General features: G+C 37.4%; 1 protein-coding gene across 6 annotated transcripts in view; it reads right to left on the reverse strand.

Moving 5' to 3' along the window:
• RB1 (RB transcriptional corepressor 1) overlaps positions 1–18666 on the reverse strand; it is a 197836-nt gene continuing 179170 nt past the window's right edge. For 5 of the 6 annotated variants that reach the window (XM_054719805.1, XM_054719804.1, XM_008145568.3 and 2 more), the window contains 9 exons: positions 18022–18167; positions 11618–11722; positions 11127–11240; positions 10864–11027; positions 8955–8985; positions 5331–5473; positions 4750–4799; positions 2586–2655; positions 1–170 (listed from right to left, as the gene is read on the reverse strand). In XM_054719805.1, coding sequence (XP_054575780.1) covers positions 116–170; positions 2586–2655; positions 4750–4799; positions 5331–5473; positions 8955–8985; positions 10864–11027; positions 11127–11240; positions 11618–11722; positions 18022–18167 — 878 coding nt within the window. In that variant the 3' untranslated portion in view covers positions 1–115. Of the gene's footprint in view, positions 2675–4749; positions 4800–5330; positions 5474–8954; positions 8986–10863; positions 11028–11126; positions 11241–11617; positions 11723–18021; positions 18168–18666 lie in introns of all 6 variants that reach the window. The other variant, XM_054719807.1, reaches the window with a different exon arrangement.

The raw sequence follows: 18666 nt of genomic DNA on the forward strand, positions 1-18666 counted from the left end.
GGATTTTAGTTTTTTTATTAACTGTTTTATCATTACAACTGTGATTGGAATATAGTACGTACATGGCATCTGAAAAGAGGAAGAGAATATTATTTGCTTCTACATACTTGGATGGTCAAACAAATCCTCTGAACTGAGCACTGAATGGCAAAATTCTAGGGAAAGAGCACCTAGAGACAGAAGGAATAGCAAACATAAAAGTCAGAGCTGTAGGGACAGGTTTGGCATCATTAGAGAACGGTCAATGTGGCTAAAGCACATGAAGCAAGCAGAAAGTGAGGTGAGGATGGAGGAGGAGGTAGGGGCCACTTCACAGGCCAAGATAAGGAGTGTGAATACTTCAAGTGGGGTAGGAATGAAAATCAATTTACATTTTAAAGGGATCGTTTTTGCTCTCTATGGAGTTGAAAGGTAAAAAGGAAAGGGGAAACAGGGAGACCTGGTTTGTCTGGGCTGTCTTAGAGAGAGAGGAAAATCTGAGAAATCTTTAATGGTAGTCCAGACAGGAATTAATAGATGACTCTTGGGTTTTTTGCTCAAGCAAGTGTTTAGTAAAAAGGGAAAGACTAGGGTAGAAACAAGGTATTTTTGTTTGATTTTGGTTTATACTTTGAGAAGTTGAGAGGGGGGAGGAGTAGGAATGAAGAGTTCTATTGGCTACGAGAGCTTTGGGCTAGAGAAGTAAATTTAGGGATCATCAGCATATAAAACCCACTAAAGGCTAAGAACAGATGAGATACTAGTAGAGAGTTAAATATCGTATAAGAGAACATTAGTGCAATTAATGCAAAGACCACAACAGACCATTAAGACTCTTAACAACTAATTTATTTTAAAATAGACAAATTATTAATTGTAGAAAATAGTAACACAGCAATATTAAATGTACAGTTTTAACCAGTACAAAAAAGCAATGAAGTAATATCTGAAGCCTTATTTAAGAAATCTCAATATACTATCTCTGTAGTTCCTAAAATTCTGGCACTATTTCTAATGGGAGTTTGTTAGCAAAAGGCTCAAATATGGTAAGCCCTTGACCTAACAGCTAACTGATTTGTATGATATTCATGCAAAAATTAATGAGGGAACAGAGTAAAGCATTCTAGTGCCTTTGTTATCAAGATAACAGTAAAAATAAAAGTTTGAAACTTAATTGAGCATAAAATAAAATTTTGTTTTGTAACAAACAGCGCAGACTTCTTTTTAGAAAGAGTTTAGACAAAAGTGATTTTCCTAAAAGCTAGTTGATGCTACCTTAAATACCATCTATTTTAAATTATACCATCTCTAAATAAGTTAATCACACAAGATAGTTCAAACACACCTTTAGGTGCCAGGAGGGAAAGCACCTCTTTTACAATGCAGCTATTTTGAAATTTTTGCAAAAAATTAGAAACATTAATGCCTAACCCAAAGGCCTTTGAATATGTACTTGAAAGTTTGAACTAGAAATAATGTGGCTGTGAATGTGCCAGTGTTAGACCATCTGATGTTAAAAACAAAAAAAGATAAATAGACAGTGGCCAGCTCTAAAGATACAAGGAAGACATGTACCATTCAAGAGAACACACACCTTCCCAAATTTAGGAGGGCAGAATCACTGCTGAGATGCAATTAGATTAATCTCTAAGAAAAAAAATTAAGATTCCTAATTTAACAGTCTGTTTTATGGAGTAAAATTATTTTGAATTTTGATTCTTCAGGACCCAGAAACATTAGAAAGTGCACTTTGGATATACTGTATTAGGGTCCTCTGCGGCAAAGCTATGGCTGAATACTTTATTTTCCAAGTACTAGATGGATACTTTCTGAATTCAGTAATCTGAATGGTATAACCAAGAGCACTATTAATAACCCTAATTTTAAAGCATGAGTTGGATGAAGGAAAGAATCAACAAATTCTTAGAAGTCCTGAGGTATGAAATCTGTATCAGTAGTATGACAATATCCTATGTTTATAGTTTGCTTTTTGCTTGTATTTAAAAGCTAAAACTTATAAAACAAAACACAGTACATCAGATTCCATTAGTAAACTAAAATCTAATGTATAAAAATTAGTAATTTTTTTAATAGTTTCTAATATCTGTTTTAGAAGAAGAATTCAGGATCATTTGGGTTATTGGGGGGCAGTCAGCCAAATTGCATTTGGAAGACAAAACACATTTTTAAGGATGTTCATGTTAAATTAAAAAAAATAAATATAAATTAATAAAAATAATAGCAAACATCACACATATGCCACAAGAAAAGACAAAGTACTCAGACAGGCATGGGTTGTTGGGACTCCCACTCCCAGGCATCCTTTGGAAACAGAAGTATCTGCTACAACTTTAAAATGGCAGATTTTACACAAGATTTTCAATCTTGTACAATAACAATGCATATTCTATTAACTACAGCATTTGCAAATGGCTTAGAAATTGTCTGCACAAATATTCAATGTGCACCTGAACATTTTATATCCATAAAAAGAGCAGAAGATATGTATTAAATGTGGCCGTAAACAGAACCTGGGAGAGTTACACAGTCAGCTCTGTAAGAGCCAGAGGTGAACACCGTATCCACCAAAGTCATGAAATCCTCACTTGGCTTCCCTGTTTGAGATATCTATGTTATCACTCATTTTCTGCTTTTGCATTCGTGTTCGAGTAGATGCTGGAAAAAAAATAAAGAACTGTTAATGGCACTGCTGGTGCCAGGTAAGTTGGCAAAGGGTTGCCATATATGTTATGCTTATACCAAATCAGTAGAGTTGTGGAAATGGACATTTAAAAAGTACATTATTAATTACATCATAGACAAAAACAGAACATTTCTTTTTTTGCTGAATTTATTGGGGTGACATAGGTTAATAAAATTACATAGGTTTCAGGTGTAAAATTCTGTAATACATCATCTGTATATTGTATTGTGTGTTCACCACCTCACATCAAGTGTCCTTCCATCCTCATTTATCTCCCTTTAACCTCTTCTCCCTTCTCCAGCCTCCTTTCCCTTTGGCAATCACCAAGCTGTCCTCAGTGTCTATGAGTTTTTAATGTTTGTTTGTTTGTTTTTTGCTTAATACCTTTACCTTTTCACCCAGCCTTGCAAACTCCCTTCCCTCTGACAGCAGTCAGATATTTCTTTTAAATTATTTTTAAATTCTTAACTTGATTTTAGTGGTGGACAGGAGCTCTTCATAAAGAAGCACAAAGAATCCTATATAATAAAAGGCTAATATGCAAATTGACCGAATGGCAGAACAACCGGTCGCTCTGACGCACACTGACCACCATGGGGCAGACGCTCAATGCAGGAGCTGCCCCCTAGTGGTCAGTGCGCTCCCACAGGGGGAGCACCACTCAGCCAGAAGCTGGCTCACAGCTGGCGAGCGCAGCGGCGGTGGTGGGAGCCTCTCCTGCCTCAGCAGCAGTCGGACATCCCCCAAGGGCTCCCAGATTGCAAGAGGGTGCAAGCTGGACTGAGGGGGTCCCTATCCCCCCGAGTGCATGAATTTTGTGCACCGGGCCTCTAGTATTTAATAAAGAAGCACAAAGAATATTTACACTTGGAAAAGAAAGAAAACAGTAATTCTAAGTCTCTCCCGCTGGTCCTTCCACTCTGACTCATCTAGTATTGTTTGATGATCTTTTTTTGAGTGCAGTTATTTAAGGCAAGCTGAAAAGGAGCCTGGATAATTCCTTAGCTTTACCAGTTAAAACTCCTGCTGCTTCTCCACAATTTTCCAGCTGCATAAATCCCTGAATTTCAACCTGTCAGAGGGAATTCACCAACATAGCTAAGTGGATCATCAAGAAATGTACTGACTACAGCAACTGAACTATATATATATGTTTTTACATCTTTTTGCTCCCTTTTAAATGCATATTTGAGGGCTCCATAGTGCTTCTACATGTTTTCAAGGCCTGATTTTGGTTATAAGCTTTATTTATATTTTCATGTACTGGAGTGGAAAAGCCACAATTATTTCAAAGTAAAAATAGGAGTACATTAGTCAATGTAAAATCCAATATACAAAATAAAAAATTTTAAATATATATATATAAAATAAAAAATTTTAAACTTTTGGTATATTTAGAGTTTTAATATACCAAAAGTCTCTAAGACAACCCAGTAGCAGTTAGCATACATTTATCTTTTCCGTAATGTGCTTTCCATCTACTGTACTTGGGTTAATCTTTTATACTGTCAGAATAACTTAGATAGAACTCCATTTGCCTTAACCTTTCAAATTTATGTTACTGTATAATTTGGAAAATGATCAGGTGGTGGTCTTTATCAAAATTCTGATTTCAAGTAATGGAAAACTTTTTATTTTAAATTAAGTTTGAAAAGTTGTAAGTTAGGAAAGTTCAGTAATAGAATAGAAGATTATTGTTTAAGTAAGGGTTATGATTTTATATATGCTAAGTTTATAAGACCTTTCCCTGTAGCCAACATTCTTTAAGAGTTCCTCATAGTCCTGCTGTCCTGAACTATCTCCTACACACAGCCATCCATGTTGAAGATGGTTTCATTTCTTAGTCTTCCTGAGCAAAGTATTTTAGAAAGGGTCAAGATGACCTTTATTTGCATCATACATTTAAACTGCAAATGTTTGTGTAGGTAAATAATACATTCTTGATTAAATTGTGTTTTAAATATATGAGCAAGTCCACTAACTGAAAGAATTATATATATTCTTTTCTAACATGAAAAGTGTTTTTGTAAAGAATTTCATTTACATAAAGTGAAATAAGTACTTACTCATTTCTGCCAGTTTCTGTTGAAATTTGGACTCTCCTGGGAGATGTTTACTGCAGATGAAAAAAATGCAAAATATTTTATGTGTATATGTATAAATTGAAAACTCAAATTTCTAGTAACTATGGTGCTTTCCATTACTTATTTTATACTCTTATTTTAGCGAGGAGCTTTTAATTTCAAAGGTTTATAAACAAGCTATTTAAAATATGAATATCACAAATTTATGAACCTATATAGTTTTTCAGAGGTTCTTATAAAACAGGGTAGCTAATATTTTTCAAGAGTAAGCATTTTAAAATCTAATGTTAATCAAAAGTAACACAATTTTATCAATATTTTATAAAAAATTTTCAGATTTTAAACATCTGATATTTTCAATGTATTTCAGTAGATGGCATATGGTTTATTTATATGGTGCTTTTAACTCTGGGATGCAGTCGTATCTATTATTTTGTGCAATCCTCACAATTTCCAAATAAAATTGGCCTGAAAGGGATTGATGGAAGTCAAAAGCAGAGCTGGTACTCCGGTTCTCCAGATGACCAGCCCAGCTACTGGAAAACATTCTAAACTGTTCCTACCTCCCATCGGCTTCATCGGACCCTTCAATGTCGAAGCGCAGTTTTTTCAGTGGTTTGGGAGGGTTGCTTCCTTCTGCACTTCTTTTGAGCGCGCGGTCACGGCTGCACACCATCTGATTTATTTTCTGGAACTTCTCAGAAGTCTGTCAATTACAGAATGCCTTATTACATGTTTAATGTCAGCATTTTGTAGTTAGCAGCCCTTAACTGTAGTTTGAGGTGTGTAAAAAAAAAAAAAAAATCAGGCAGGGGTAATATCTGCATTTTAATTTTCTGCTTTACTGGGTCAAATAAGACATGAAAAATCTCAAAATCAGAATAACTATGTGCCCAATTAATTACTCCCTTTTTTTAAAACCTTCCTGTCTGACTACTGCTCTGAAAGTCCTGGCTCCTCAGTTTCAGAACACACACACCAAACCAAGTCTTCCTCTTTCTCAGAAGCATATAAAGTTGAAACATCTTTCTGGAACCCTGATTTTGACATTTTTTTTTTTAGGACATAACATAACCAGAGAGGACATCATGAGAATTTAATGAAATGAAGTGTCCAGTAATAATAATTTTGGACTCACTTTATGAATATTATGTTGACAAGTCATATAGTTTATATATTTTAAGCCATCATTGATGGCTTAAATGCTGCTAAATCATAAAATTTTTTAAATAACAAATCAAATTACTAAAAGACTTAAGGCCAGGCCAGTGTTCTCAGTGGTTAGAGCGTCGGCCCGTGCACCAAAGGGTCGCGGGTTCCATTTTCAATCAAGGGCATGTACCTGGGTTGTAGGTTCGATCCCTGGTCTGGGTCGGGGAGCATGTGGGAGACAACCAATTGATGTCTCTCTCACACCGATCTTCCTCTTTCTCTCTCTCTCTTCTCCTCCCCTCCTCCCTTCTATTCTCTCTAAAAATCAATGGGAAAAATATCCTCAGATAAGGATTAACAACAACAAAAAGACGTAAGAATTTGAGTTCATCCAGTATTATTGAAGATGGTTTGAGAGAGATATCCTGAGGGAGAATCTTGTCACGGCAAAGTAAAGAAAGTTTTGGAAGAAATACCAAAGGGGATATATCTTATCTTATCCAAAGGAGAAACATGTGAAAACATTTTATTTATTATCTACCTATTTTTGAACCAGAGTGAGGTGACTTTCTCAGGGATGTGTATGAACATGTACATTTGAACTAAAAAAGTCAGACTTTCTGAGAAATTAAATCTGAATGGTGATGGAAGGAGACTTGACTTGGGGTGAACACACAATACAAAGTACAGATGATGTGTTGTGGAATTGTGCACGTGAAACCTGTATAATTTTGTTAACCAGTGTCACTCCAATAAATTAAAAAAAAAAAGAAAAAAATAGTGAAAAAAAATTTAAATCTGATTTGACTAATTGATTTGAAGTGGAGATTAACTTTGCTGATTATGTTTTATTTTCCAAAAATCAAACACGAAAACAGGTTTTGATGCAAAATACATTTAGAGCACATATATATGATAGAAACTAATTCCAGTGCACTTATTAAATTTATAAGATTTTTAGTTATCAGCTTTAAAATATGGAAGTACATATAACAACACTTTCTCAGTTCTCTTAAAGGTTATGGCAAGCAGGAAAGTTTACATACCACTACTCTATCGTTATCCAGATCCCAGCCTACTTATGTGTGTCTCCTTTGGGAAGCCTGAGAGCGGTCGCCGACCTTGAGCTAAATGTCACATCATTTTATTATTTGTAACATACGTTTTAACACCTGGTTTAGGTGTACAAACTTTTAATCTTTTTCTAGTTGTTTCATTTGGGGAAGAATGGCAGGCAGAATGGCTCTTACTAATTCCCACTTCCTAGTGTTTACACCTTGTGTGATCCTCCTGAGTATGGGCTGGACTTAGTGTTGTCTTGCTTCTGACAAAAATAATATGGCAAAAGTGATGGAATGTCACTTCTAATATTAGTGACCAAAAGACTGTGACTTCCATCTTACTCATTATCTGCCTTTCCTCTCTCCCTCTCTGGAATTTTTGCTCTGGGGGAAGCAAGTTGCTATGTTGTGAGCAGTGAGTAGCCCCATGAAAAGCCTCAGTGGCAAGGAGCGGATGGCTTGGGCAGATAGCCATCAAGGACCAGCCAGCAGCCATACAAGTGCGTCTGCAAGAAATCCTCCTCCATTTGAGCCTTGAGGTAACTGCAGCCCCAGCTGACATGCTGGCTGCAGCCTTATGAAGACAGGCCCTGGACCCCGCTAAGCCACGCCTGGATTACTGAAACCACAGAAACCTGAGAGAGAAAGTGTTTGTTTTAAGTTACTAAGTGTGGGTGTGATTTGTTACGCAGCAATAAATAAATAATAAAGGTAAGAGAAATGGGAGCAGTGAAACAGTAATAGTAATGCACACTGAATAGAGGACTGCTGAATTAGTGATGTTAATGGAAGGTGAACTAGAGTAGTAGGTTCCCATTCTAGATTAACTTTCAAAGCCAAGCTTTCCCTTGGATCCCTTAGGAACAAAGACCACTATATACCCTACTATTTACACTGGGGCAGAGTGTCATGTAACCAAGGTCTAATCCATTTATTAGAGAAAGAACATCCTGGAAGTCTGAGAGGAAGGACAAGCAAAAGTGTATATATGTGTAGGAGAAAACCAGCAGGTAGAGTCTGGCTGGTGACATTTGGATATGGTGGTTACATTTTGGAGTATCTTATTTAAATCATACTCAATAATTAATGAATTTTAAATGTGTTTACTCTCTCTCTCTCTCTCTCTCTCTCTCTCTCTCTCTCTCTCTCTCTCTCTCGCGCGCGAAATTCATGCATGGGTAGGGTCCCTAGGCCTGACCTGCGATCCGGGCCGATCTTCCCCAGCTGCTGGCAGCGAGCCCGCCCTCCGCCACCAGTCGCCTTCTGTGTGTGGGGAGACTGGGGGGGGGGGGACTATTGGGGCCCTGTTAGCACCCGTCTTGGCCTGGCACCATCCCCATCCGCCACCACCCACCCCTGGTTCCCTGTTCCCCATCAGGCAATCGGAGCCTGCCGGCCAGGGTGAGGGACCAGAGGTTGGCCATTCCCACCCGCTCACCGGCCCTGCCTCCTGCTGCCGGTCACCCTCTGTGTGTGTGGGGTGACCAGCGGGGTGATTTGGTCCCCACTCACACCTGCCTTGGCCTGGCGCTGCCCGCATCTGCCGCCACTCACCCCTGGTTCCCTTCCCCATAGGTTGGCCAGAAGGCTCCGATTGGGCAATCAGGGCCTGTGGGCTAGGGCAGCTCCTGTGTTGAGCATCTGCCCCCTGGTGGTCAGTGCACATCATAGCGACCGGTTGTTTGGCCATCAGGTCTATTTGCATATTATGCTTTTGTATGTATAGATATATATCTACATATATATATACATGAATGTATATACATACATATGTATATTACATAATCTCAAAGGAATATTTAGAAAATATTTTATTTGAAAATAAATCTGAGATATATATATACATATATATATATTCTAAATTCTGTAAAACATGACTAAATGAGGTATTTTAATAACAGCATTTATAAATTCAAATTAAAGAAATCTTCCATTTCTAGTGCATGTCACTGTATTTGATAGAAAAATACTCACCCCAAATGATTCACCAATGGATACTAAGATTCTGTCAAGTTAAGATAAAATACAAATTAGTAATGAAAATCATACACAACTGAGCAGACAGAGATGAACATACAGTGTCAGAGATGAACTATCAGAAATACCAAATCAAAGGTTTCCTCTACCCTAGAACCACTGATAAATTATACTAACAAGTTTATTTTAATAGTGGTAGTCTAGTCCTAGATTTTTAAAGCAAGAACTATGTGTCTGCAAGAACATATTCTGCCGGTGTCCACATTTAAAGAGGGTAAAATAAAATTTTAAGTTTACCTCTACTTAATTCTTCCTAAATAAACAGTTAAGTTATTAACACTTTTTACATTTTCTCATTAAAAAATCAAGTTACATTTGACAAAAATGTATGATATTATGTAATAATCTATTCTAATTAGGATATAGGGTAAATGCTATTTATCATATATCCCAGAATCAGAAATCTCCATTAGTCTGCTTGGCCTTGTTTGAACCATATAATTTATGTTCTTGATAATAAAGCTGAAGAACAGCATTAGCCTGACAAAATAAAGATTTGATGATATGCACAAAGAACTAGTAGACATCCATATTTTATTGTCCTTTAATTCATTGGTAAGTGGCCATTAATCTCTATATATTTGACTAACCAGAATACCTAAATATGCTGGGTAAATAAAGGGTTAAGATGCTCTCTTAATGCTTGATCAATGATATATTAGGATTTTCATGGGACTTCTTTGCTAAAGAAGAACCCCAACCCAGAAGTGATTTCACTAGGATCAGCAAATAGCCATCATTATCAGCTTAATATGGATTAATTATCATCATTAAAAAATTACCCTGTATACATTTTCATGTGGAAGTGTGTGACTGTGTAAATTAAATAAACATGATGTGGCATCTTAGCAGTTTATAACATAAGTTTCAATACACAGATACTCAACTATAATACCAAATAAAGGATAGAATAGGGGCACACAAGAGCATATATATCATTTGCCAATTATTTTCTGCCTTATCTGTTCCTGTAGAGCTTGAAATTTTTATCGTGAGAATGCATTACTTATATAATTAAACATACCACACAAATATTAATATTATTAATATTATCCCCTCTCCTTGTTTGCTTTTCTTGTCCATTAAGTACAACAATATGGGCTGACAATTTCCAAGATGAGATGACATTAACTATAATTGCTAATCTGCCTCCCACTTCATACAAAGAGCAGTTTCAAATAGCCCATGATAACATATAATAAGTCAATTGAAGCACTTCAAAGCCAGAGAGCAGTTGTGGTTGGATGTGGAATATAATATAATGATTTGTGGTTGCACAGAATCTTTCATCTAAAAATTTAAAACTGCTTCACACTCATCATTTCCCAGATCCACAGCACCTTTCCGAGGTAGACACAGAGAACTGCCCCTGGTAGTATAAGGAAGTCACAGGAAGAATTAGAGATGGACTTCTAAAGACTTAACTTAGTCAACTACTTTTAATCACCCATCTACACTTTTATAACAGAGCAAGATGAACAGGTGCACAGAAAGAGTTTACAGATAATAAACCACAGAATAAAATGTATTAACCAAAAGTACTCTGTTTAGTAGACTGGCTAACAAAAATGTGACTTGAAACCTACTACCAAACTGGTTCTCAGACTGTTTACCAAAGAACAGATCCCAGCATCCAGGAAAGCTAATGCCTTAATTTGCAAACCTACCTAAGTATAAACACAGTATCTTTCACTCCCCCCAAATTCTTATCATGTCATTTAATATAAATAAGCAAATTAGGGATGCAAGAGTATAGCTTATTTTAAATTAAGTTTTATATTTTTATGCTTAAATCAAAATAATCCCCTCTTATATGTTACCACTTCCCTAAAGAGAAAAAACAAACCTTGATCTTGGAGTCATTTTTGTTGGAGTTGGCAGACCTTCTGAAATTTTATATGGATTCTTCAGGGGTGATATATAGATGTTCCCTCCAGGAATCCGTAAAGGTGAACTAGAAAACTTGTAAGGACTTCGAGGAATGTGAGGTATTGGTGATAAAGTAGGGGGCTATAGTAAAAGCAAAGAGGCAGATTATTTATTTACTGTTTTAGTGAGATCCATTGCTTTATAATTAGATTTCCCAATCAAAGGCTACTTTTAACATACCCTGGTGGAAGCATACTGCAAAATATTGGTTTTCAGTCTCTGCATAAAGACCGAGTTATAGAATACTATAATAGAATCATACTCTTCTTCTCTGATCAAAACCCGTTTGAAGGTCTGAGGAAGAAGAATAAAAACACTTGTTAAATTAATTTGGGATTTTATCTTTAGATTTTCTTTTTTAATAGTTCATAATATTTTTTAACAGTAAGAAACACATATTATAAAGAAAAACATAATCTAAAAAAGCCTGGACTTGGATTATTGTAGGGATATAGTATTTCTTATTAACTTTATAATGTAAATTTGGATCTTAAAGAGCATTACTTTTCTAATTACATTTTAGTTACAAATAATTAACCAATAATATGAAAGTAAAAAATTAATATGTGACTTTATATAATAAGATCAGAATTTATTATCTAATCACTGAAGTTATCCATATTATAGATATGGACCTATCCCAAAAAATCTTACTATGGAAGATTACCTACCTCTTGAACAGCATGAGGAAGATCCTTGTAAGCTGTGACAATGATTTTGAATTTAAGGTCTATATTCTTCACTTTGCATATGCCATACATAGAACACATCATGATCTAATAAATAAATATGATGTAAAAATAGTCAGAATTTTATAACATGATTGTTTTCTAAAAAGCATTTATCTTTCTTTTTAACCTTAAAAACTGAAATTTAATTTCCTACAGGGTTATCTTTTCCCATCCTGAGCTCAGTTTGAAAGTCTATGTGAAGTGTTTAACCCAAATTGCATTTAAAGAACAAAACGCAAATAGCCAACTCTCGAATATTAAGAACTGATCATTTGGTTTATAAATAACCCTAACTTTTGCTCCTATCCCTTAGATATTTCCCAGAAGATGAAAGTTGAAATTGGAATCAGTTCACTCTGTAAGTAGCACTTAAAAAAAAGCCAGGTGTGAAAAAGGTTCATATTATCAGGTAAAATAATATTTAATACACTTGATGGTGATGGTAAGGGGAATGTACTAACTGAAAGAGGACAGCAGAGACTCTTGTACTGTTGAAACTGTTCTGTTTCCTGATTTGGATGCTGGTTATACAGGTGCGTTTAGGTGATGAATTTACATTAAGATGCACCCTTATGGATTTTTCTATATGCATATGACATTCCAAGTAAAAGTATTTTTAAATGCAAAAATAAGATTTAAAAGGATTCCCTGTGACTTTAAAACATCAAACTTCTTAAATTTGTATAAATGTTATTGCCTAATTTAAGTACTCATATCTTCTGCAACATTCTTGCTCACATCTACTATTGCCAAGAATACCTCCTATTCATCATCCCTTGCTCAGCATTCAACCAGCCCCAATCCTACTATTCCTCCCATTAGAAGGCCATCCAGTATCCTCTCTGCTAATTCATATTTTTCTCCTACTCCAACACTTTACCTAGGGCACCTCTCATAAAAATGTTTTTTAGTCTAGATACCCAATTTCTTTGGAAATCCTTAGCACTACTGCTTATGTCTTTCTAAATAGTAGAGAAGCAGTATAACCAAAAGGCAACAGGTACCTACTTTAAAAAATCCAACATAATAGAATGTATACATCCAAATATAATCTGGTAAGATATACATATCTGTAGGTTACACTTTTTCAATAATTCATCTTTTGTTCAAAACACTTTTACTGGGAACATTACTGCCAACCTTATAGAAATAAAAAATTATAAGGTAACATCTACATATATATAAAACCCTAATATGCAAATAGACTGAACAGCAAAACAACTGAACAACCGAACAACCAGTCGCTATGACATGTGCTGACCACCAGGGGGTGTGCACGGAACATGGTGGGCGTCGGCTGTGGTGGAATGGTGGAGCAGGTGAATGGGGGCGCCAGACCAAGATAGGGCACCAGTCGCTGTCATCAGGGCGAGCCTCAGGTGGTTACTGAAAATATTTTGCTCCCGCGCACCATGGTCCCACCCGGCACTTGCACCTGCGCTGGCCCCTCGCACCTGCTGCTGGCACTGGAGCTGACGCTTGCACCCACAGCCAGCACCGGAACCACTGTTCGCACCCACTGCTGGCTGCCGGCCCCGATTGCCTGAGGGCTTCTCCACCTCCACCTCCCCCTGCTCCTGAGGGGTGATCAGGGCAGCAGCTTCCACTTGCACCCGCTGCTGGCACCAGCCCCAATTGCTCTGTGCCATCACCGGGTGTGAGTGGGGCCAGCGCCATCAGCACGTGGGAGTGGTGGCGGCAGGAGTGGGGCTGCTGGAAGAGAGAAGAGAGGGAACTGGGGGCCATGGCGGGAGGGGCCAGGCGGGGGCGCGGAGGATGGGCTGAGACCCGCCCCTGTGCCCACCGCAGCCTCGCGGCCCACAGTTCCTTTCAGGGTGCATGAATTCGTGCACTGGGCCCCTAGTTATAATTGTATAAAAAAAACCCACAGATATCTAAGATAAAACAGAAAAATTTATAGGACACAAATTGCCAAAACTGATTCAAGAAGATCTGACCTTGAATTAGTAATCAAAAACATTCCACAGCCAAAACCGGGTTGGCTCAAGTGGATAGAGCGTCGGCCTGCGGACTGGAAGGTCCCAGGTTCGATTCCGGTGAAGGGCATGTATATTGGGTGCGGGCACATCCCCGGTAGGGGGTGAGCAGGAGGCAGCTGAGTCGATGTTTCTCTCTCATCGATCTTTCTAGCTTTCTATCCCTTTCCCTTCCTCTCCGTGAAAAATCAATAAAATATATTAAAAAAGGCTGGGTCCTGGGCCCGGGTGAGGCCACGTGCCCCTGGGTCCGGATGAAGTTGGATCCCGGGTCCGGGTGAGGCCGTGTGCCCCTGGATCCGGGTGAGGCCACACACCCCTGGGTCCAGGTGAGGCCACGCGCCTCTGGGTCCGGGTGAGGCCGTGTGCCCCTGGACCCGGGTGAGGCCATACGCCCCTGGGTCCAGGTGAGTCCATGTGCCTCTGGGTCCGGGTGAAGCCCGATCCTGGGTCCGGGTGAGGCCGTGTGCCCCTGGATCCGGGTGAGGCTGGGTCCCGGGCCCGGGTGAGGCCATGCGCCCCTGGGTCCGGGTGAGGCCGTGTGCCCCTGGATCCGGGTGAGGCCATACGCCCCTGGGTCCGGGTGAGGCCACGTGCCCCTGAGTCCGGGTGAAGCTGTGCCCCTGGGTCCGGCCGAGACCAAACCAGAGGGAGTTGGACCTCCGTTACCATCATTTGTCCACCATCCAGAGCCGAGGGGTCAGTGCCGACATGTACACATAAGGAACTGGTGGACATTGAAAGTGGGTCTCAAAAGAACTGTTGGTCCAGAAAGAAACTCACTACAGACTGATTCATTTGCCTGTCAGCATAACTATTATTGCTCGTCTCACATTCAGTTCTTATAAGTATATCTCTAGTGACACATGATCTCGCTCATCTGGGGAAATGATGAACAACATAGACTGATGAACAAGAACAGAACCAGAAACAAGGAGGCATCGATTGGACTATCGATGGGGGGTGAAGGGAGGGGGGAGAGATCAACCAAAGGACTTGTGTGCATGCATATGAGCCTAACCAATGATTAAGTTCAACAGGGGGTTGGGGCATCCGTGGGGAGGGGTGTGGGATGGGAATGGGGGGATGAGGACAAATATGTGACACCTTAATCAATAAAGAAATTTAAAAAAATAAAAATAAAAATAAAAATAAAAAAGGGATAGAACAATGATTTCAATAGACAGAGAAAAAGTATTTGACAAAATTCAACATCCTTTCATGACAAAAGCACTTAATAAACTAGGAATAGAAGGAAACTTTCTCAATCTGATAAAGGACATATATAAAAAAAACACAGCTAGCAACATATTTAATGATTTAATAATAATGCATGCTTTTCCCTAAGATCAGAAACAAAACAAGGATATCCCTTCTCACCACTTCCATTCACCATTATATTGGAGGTTCTAGCCAGGGCAATTTGGCACATAAATGAAATGAAAGTTGCCTAGATTGAAAAGGAAGAAGTAAATTCACAAAAGACATGATCTTTATATTGAAAATCTTAAGGAATCCACTAAAAACTATTAGAACTGGTAAACTACTTCAGGAAGATTGCAGGACAAAAGATAAATATACAAAAATCAACTGTATTTTAATACACTTGTAATAAATGTGAGAATAAACAAATCATCTTTTCTGTCAAAGAACAGTTTAGACAGCTGCCATTTTGGACTGCGTGACTTGGCAGCCGCCATGTTGGCCACATGGCTTGCAGCTCCCCTGGGGGCCACCATCTTGAAACTGCAAAGGCCAACCCCTCTCTTTCAATTAGCCAATTGCAAAAGACTGCTCCTGAGCTCCAATCAACAGCAAGGGACAGGTCACGTGCGTCAGGGAGTATAGAGCCGAGCAGCCTGCCCGCTTGGTGTGCACGCGCTTCCAGACCATGTGTGTGCACCCTTCAATGTAGAAGTAAAGATGTTTGCCTTGCTGCCTGGCTCCTGAGTATGTTTTGTATTCTACCAGAACCCCTCACTTGGGGGGCTCGCCTTATTTCTAACAATGAACAATCTAAAAAAGAAATTAAGGAAACAATTATATTTACAATAGTGTTAAAAAGAATAAAATACTCGGGCATAAATTTAACAAAACCATTGCAAGACTTGTACTCCAAAATTTAAAAAAAAAAATTGTTGAAAGAAATTAGGGAAGATTTAAATACATGAAAAGACAATGTTGTTTTGACAGTACTCTTTAAACTGATCTATGATTCAGTTAATCCCTATCATAATCCCAGCGGGTTTCTTTGTGAAAATTGACAAGCCAATCCTAAAATACATATAGAAAGCAAGTTTCAGAATAGTGAAACCAATCTTGTAAAAGAGCAAAATCAGAATGCTCACACTTCCCTATTTTAAAACTTACTATAAAACTACAGTAATCAAGACAGTGTGCTACTGGCATAAGAAAAGACATAGTGATCAATAAAATAGAAGAGATTAGAGATAAACACACATTTATGGTTAATTTATTTTTAAAACTTTCAATAGGGAAAGTAAAGACTGTTCAAGTAATGGCACTGGAACAACTAGTATCCATATACAAAAGAATGAAGTTGGACCTCATGCCATATACAAAAATTATCTCAAAATGGAACAAAATCTAAATGTAAGAGCTGAAAGTATAAAACACTTACAGGAAAATGGGAATAAATCTTCACGACCTGTGATTTGGCAATAGTTTTTTAGATATGACACCAAATGCACCAATAACAAAAGAAAAAATAGGTAAATTTAACATCATCAGAATTAAAAACTTGAGTTTCAAAAGACACCATCAAAGAAGTGAAAAAACAATTCAGAGAATGTGAGAAAATATTTGCAAATTATATATCTAATAAGGAATCTGTATAAAGAATACATAAAGAATCCTTAGAATTCAATAATAAAAATAGAACCCAACTTAAAAATAGGCAAAGGATATTTCTCCACTGAAGATATGCAAATGGCCAATAAGCACATGAAAGATTCTCAATTAACATCATTAGCCACCAGGGAAATGCAAATAAAAAAGATATCTACTTCATACCCACTAGGATGCTTATATCCAAAAAAAGCAAATAACAAGTTGGTGAGAATGTGAAGAAACTGGAACCTCATACACTGCTGGCACAATCGTAAAATGGTGTAGCCATGTTGGAAAACAATCTGGCCATTCCTCAAAAGGTTAAACATAGAGTTACCATATGACCCAGAATTTCTACTGTTAGGTAAATAAATACCTGAGAGAAATGAAAACATATGTCCACATAAAAATCTGTACATGAATGTTCATAGTAACATTACCTACAACAGCCAAAAAGTAGAAGTCAAATGTACATCAATTGATGAAGAGATAAACATGATGTGGTATATCTATACAATGGAATATTATTTGGCAATTAAAAGGAATGAAGTATTGATAAAATCTATAACACAGATGAACAATGAAAACAATAGTATGGTAAAGGCCAGAGGTGGGGGAAGAGAGGGGCAAAAGGGGGGAAAGGGGACATCTGTAATACTGTCATCAATAAAAAATAAAATAAAATAAAAAAGAATCTATATATATCGGCACACACCCAGGTCATCTATGAATATCTATAAAAATTATTCTAAGTGAAAGAAGCCAAACACAAAATATAACATATTACATAATTCAATTTATATGAAATATCCAGAATAGGCAAATCTACAGAGACAAAAAGTAGATCAGTGTTGCCTGGGGCTGGAGAAGGTGGGTAATGGGGTGGTAGGTGAGTGCTAAAGGGTATGAGGTTTCTTTTTTTGGCATGATGAAAAGGTTTTAAAATTTACTTTGGTCATGGTTGTACAACCCTGTGAATATACTAAAAACCACTGGAGTTACACTTTAAATGGGTAATTTGTATGGTATATGACTTAATCTCAATAAAGCTGTTACCCAAAAATATTATTATCCTGTTTACAGAAAAGAAAAAGGGAAATATGAGATTGTTCTCTGTAAATTAATTAACCCAGTTGTTTGTTAGTTCATTCATTCATTCAATAGGTACTGTTTTAGATCAATTGATTCTTACATCTCCTGCTTTATTCTACAATGAAATGAAATCTAGATTATCACAACACAGAAAAACCTATGATAAACAATTTCTTCAGTGACTTTTACATATAAGATCTTTCAGGTCATTAAGTAAGTAAAGTTACTGAAATACACTCAAGCTCTAATTTGTAAGAATTACAGAAAAAATATAAAAGGTAGCCAATAAGTAAATATATATTAAGTCTACTAAACTGATCTAGCTATTTGAATTTGATCTTAAGAATCAGTACATAGTTAACAAATACGTAGGAGAAAGGAAGATGAAGTGCATTCTTTTCTTACCTGATCCAAATGCCTGTCTCTCATGAGTTCATACTCATTTTGCAGTGTGTGCTGGAAAAGGGTCCAGATGATGTGTTCTAGTTCTGGGTGGTCAGACAGAAGGCGTGCACATAGAGTGTTTAGGCGAAGATATGCTAGTCGGTACACTTGAAGAGACAAGGGGAATTAGTTACGTTTAGCGTTCATCTTGAATTATCAGTGGATTTTTTAAAAAAACATTAAATGGCTATAACCATATGCTGTTAAATAGAATTTTAATAATAACTACACTTCTACCACTCTTCCCCTTATGAGTAAATGATTCCTAGTCTTATCATAGTGCTAGGTAAAATAATACTTGCTGAATTGATTATTACAGCATAAAATTGAGGCAGAGTGGAAGGTAAAAGAAAAGATCATAAGATATTATGAAATTAGACAAACCACATAGGGTTTGTTTCAGTTCCGTTGGTAACCACTCATCACAGATGTTGGAAATTCTATCAGTATCCAAAAGGGAACATTATTTTTTAAAATGGAATTTTCAGTCTTAAATTTTCCAATCCTAAACACAAATACAAAGTGTATTTATCTATAAAATGCCAATGGAGCATACTCTGTTGAAAAAATGGTAGACTTGTACCACTAAGTGGTAACATGACTGTG

The sequence above is a fragment of the Eptesicus fuscus genome, chromosome 8 (genome assembly GCF_027574615.1).
Source record: "Eptesicus fuscus isolate TK198812 chromosome 8, DD_ASM_mEF_20220401, whole genome shotgun sequence".
NCBI lineage: Eukaryota > Metazoa > Chordata > Mammalia > Chiroptera > Vespertilionidae > Eptesicus > Eptesicus fuscus.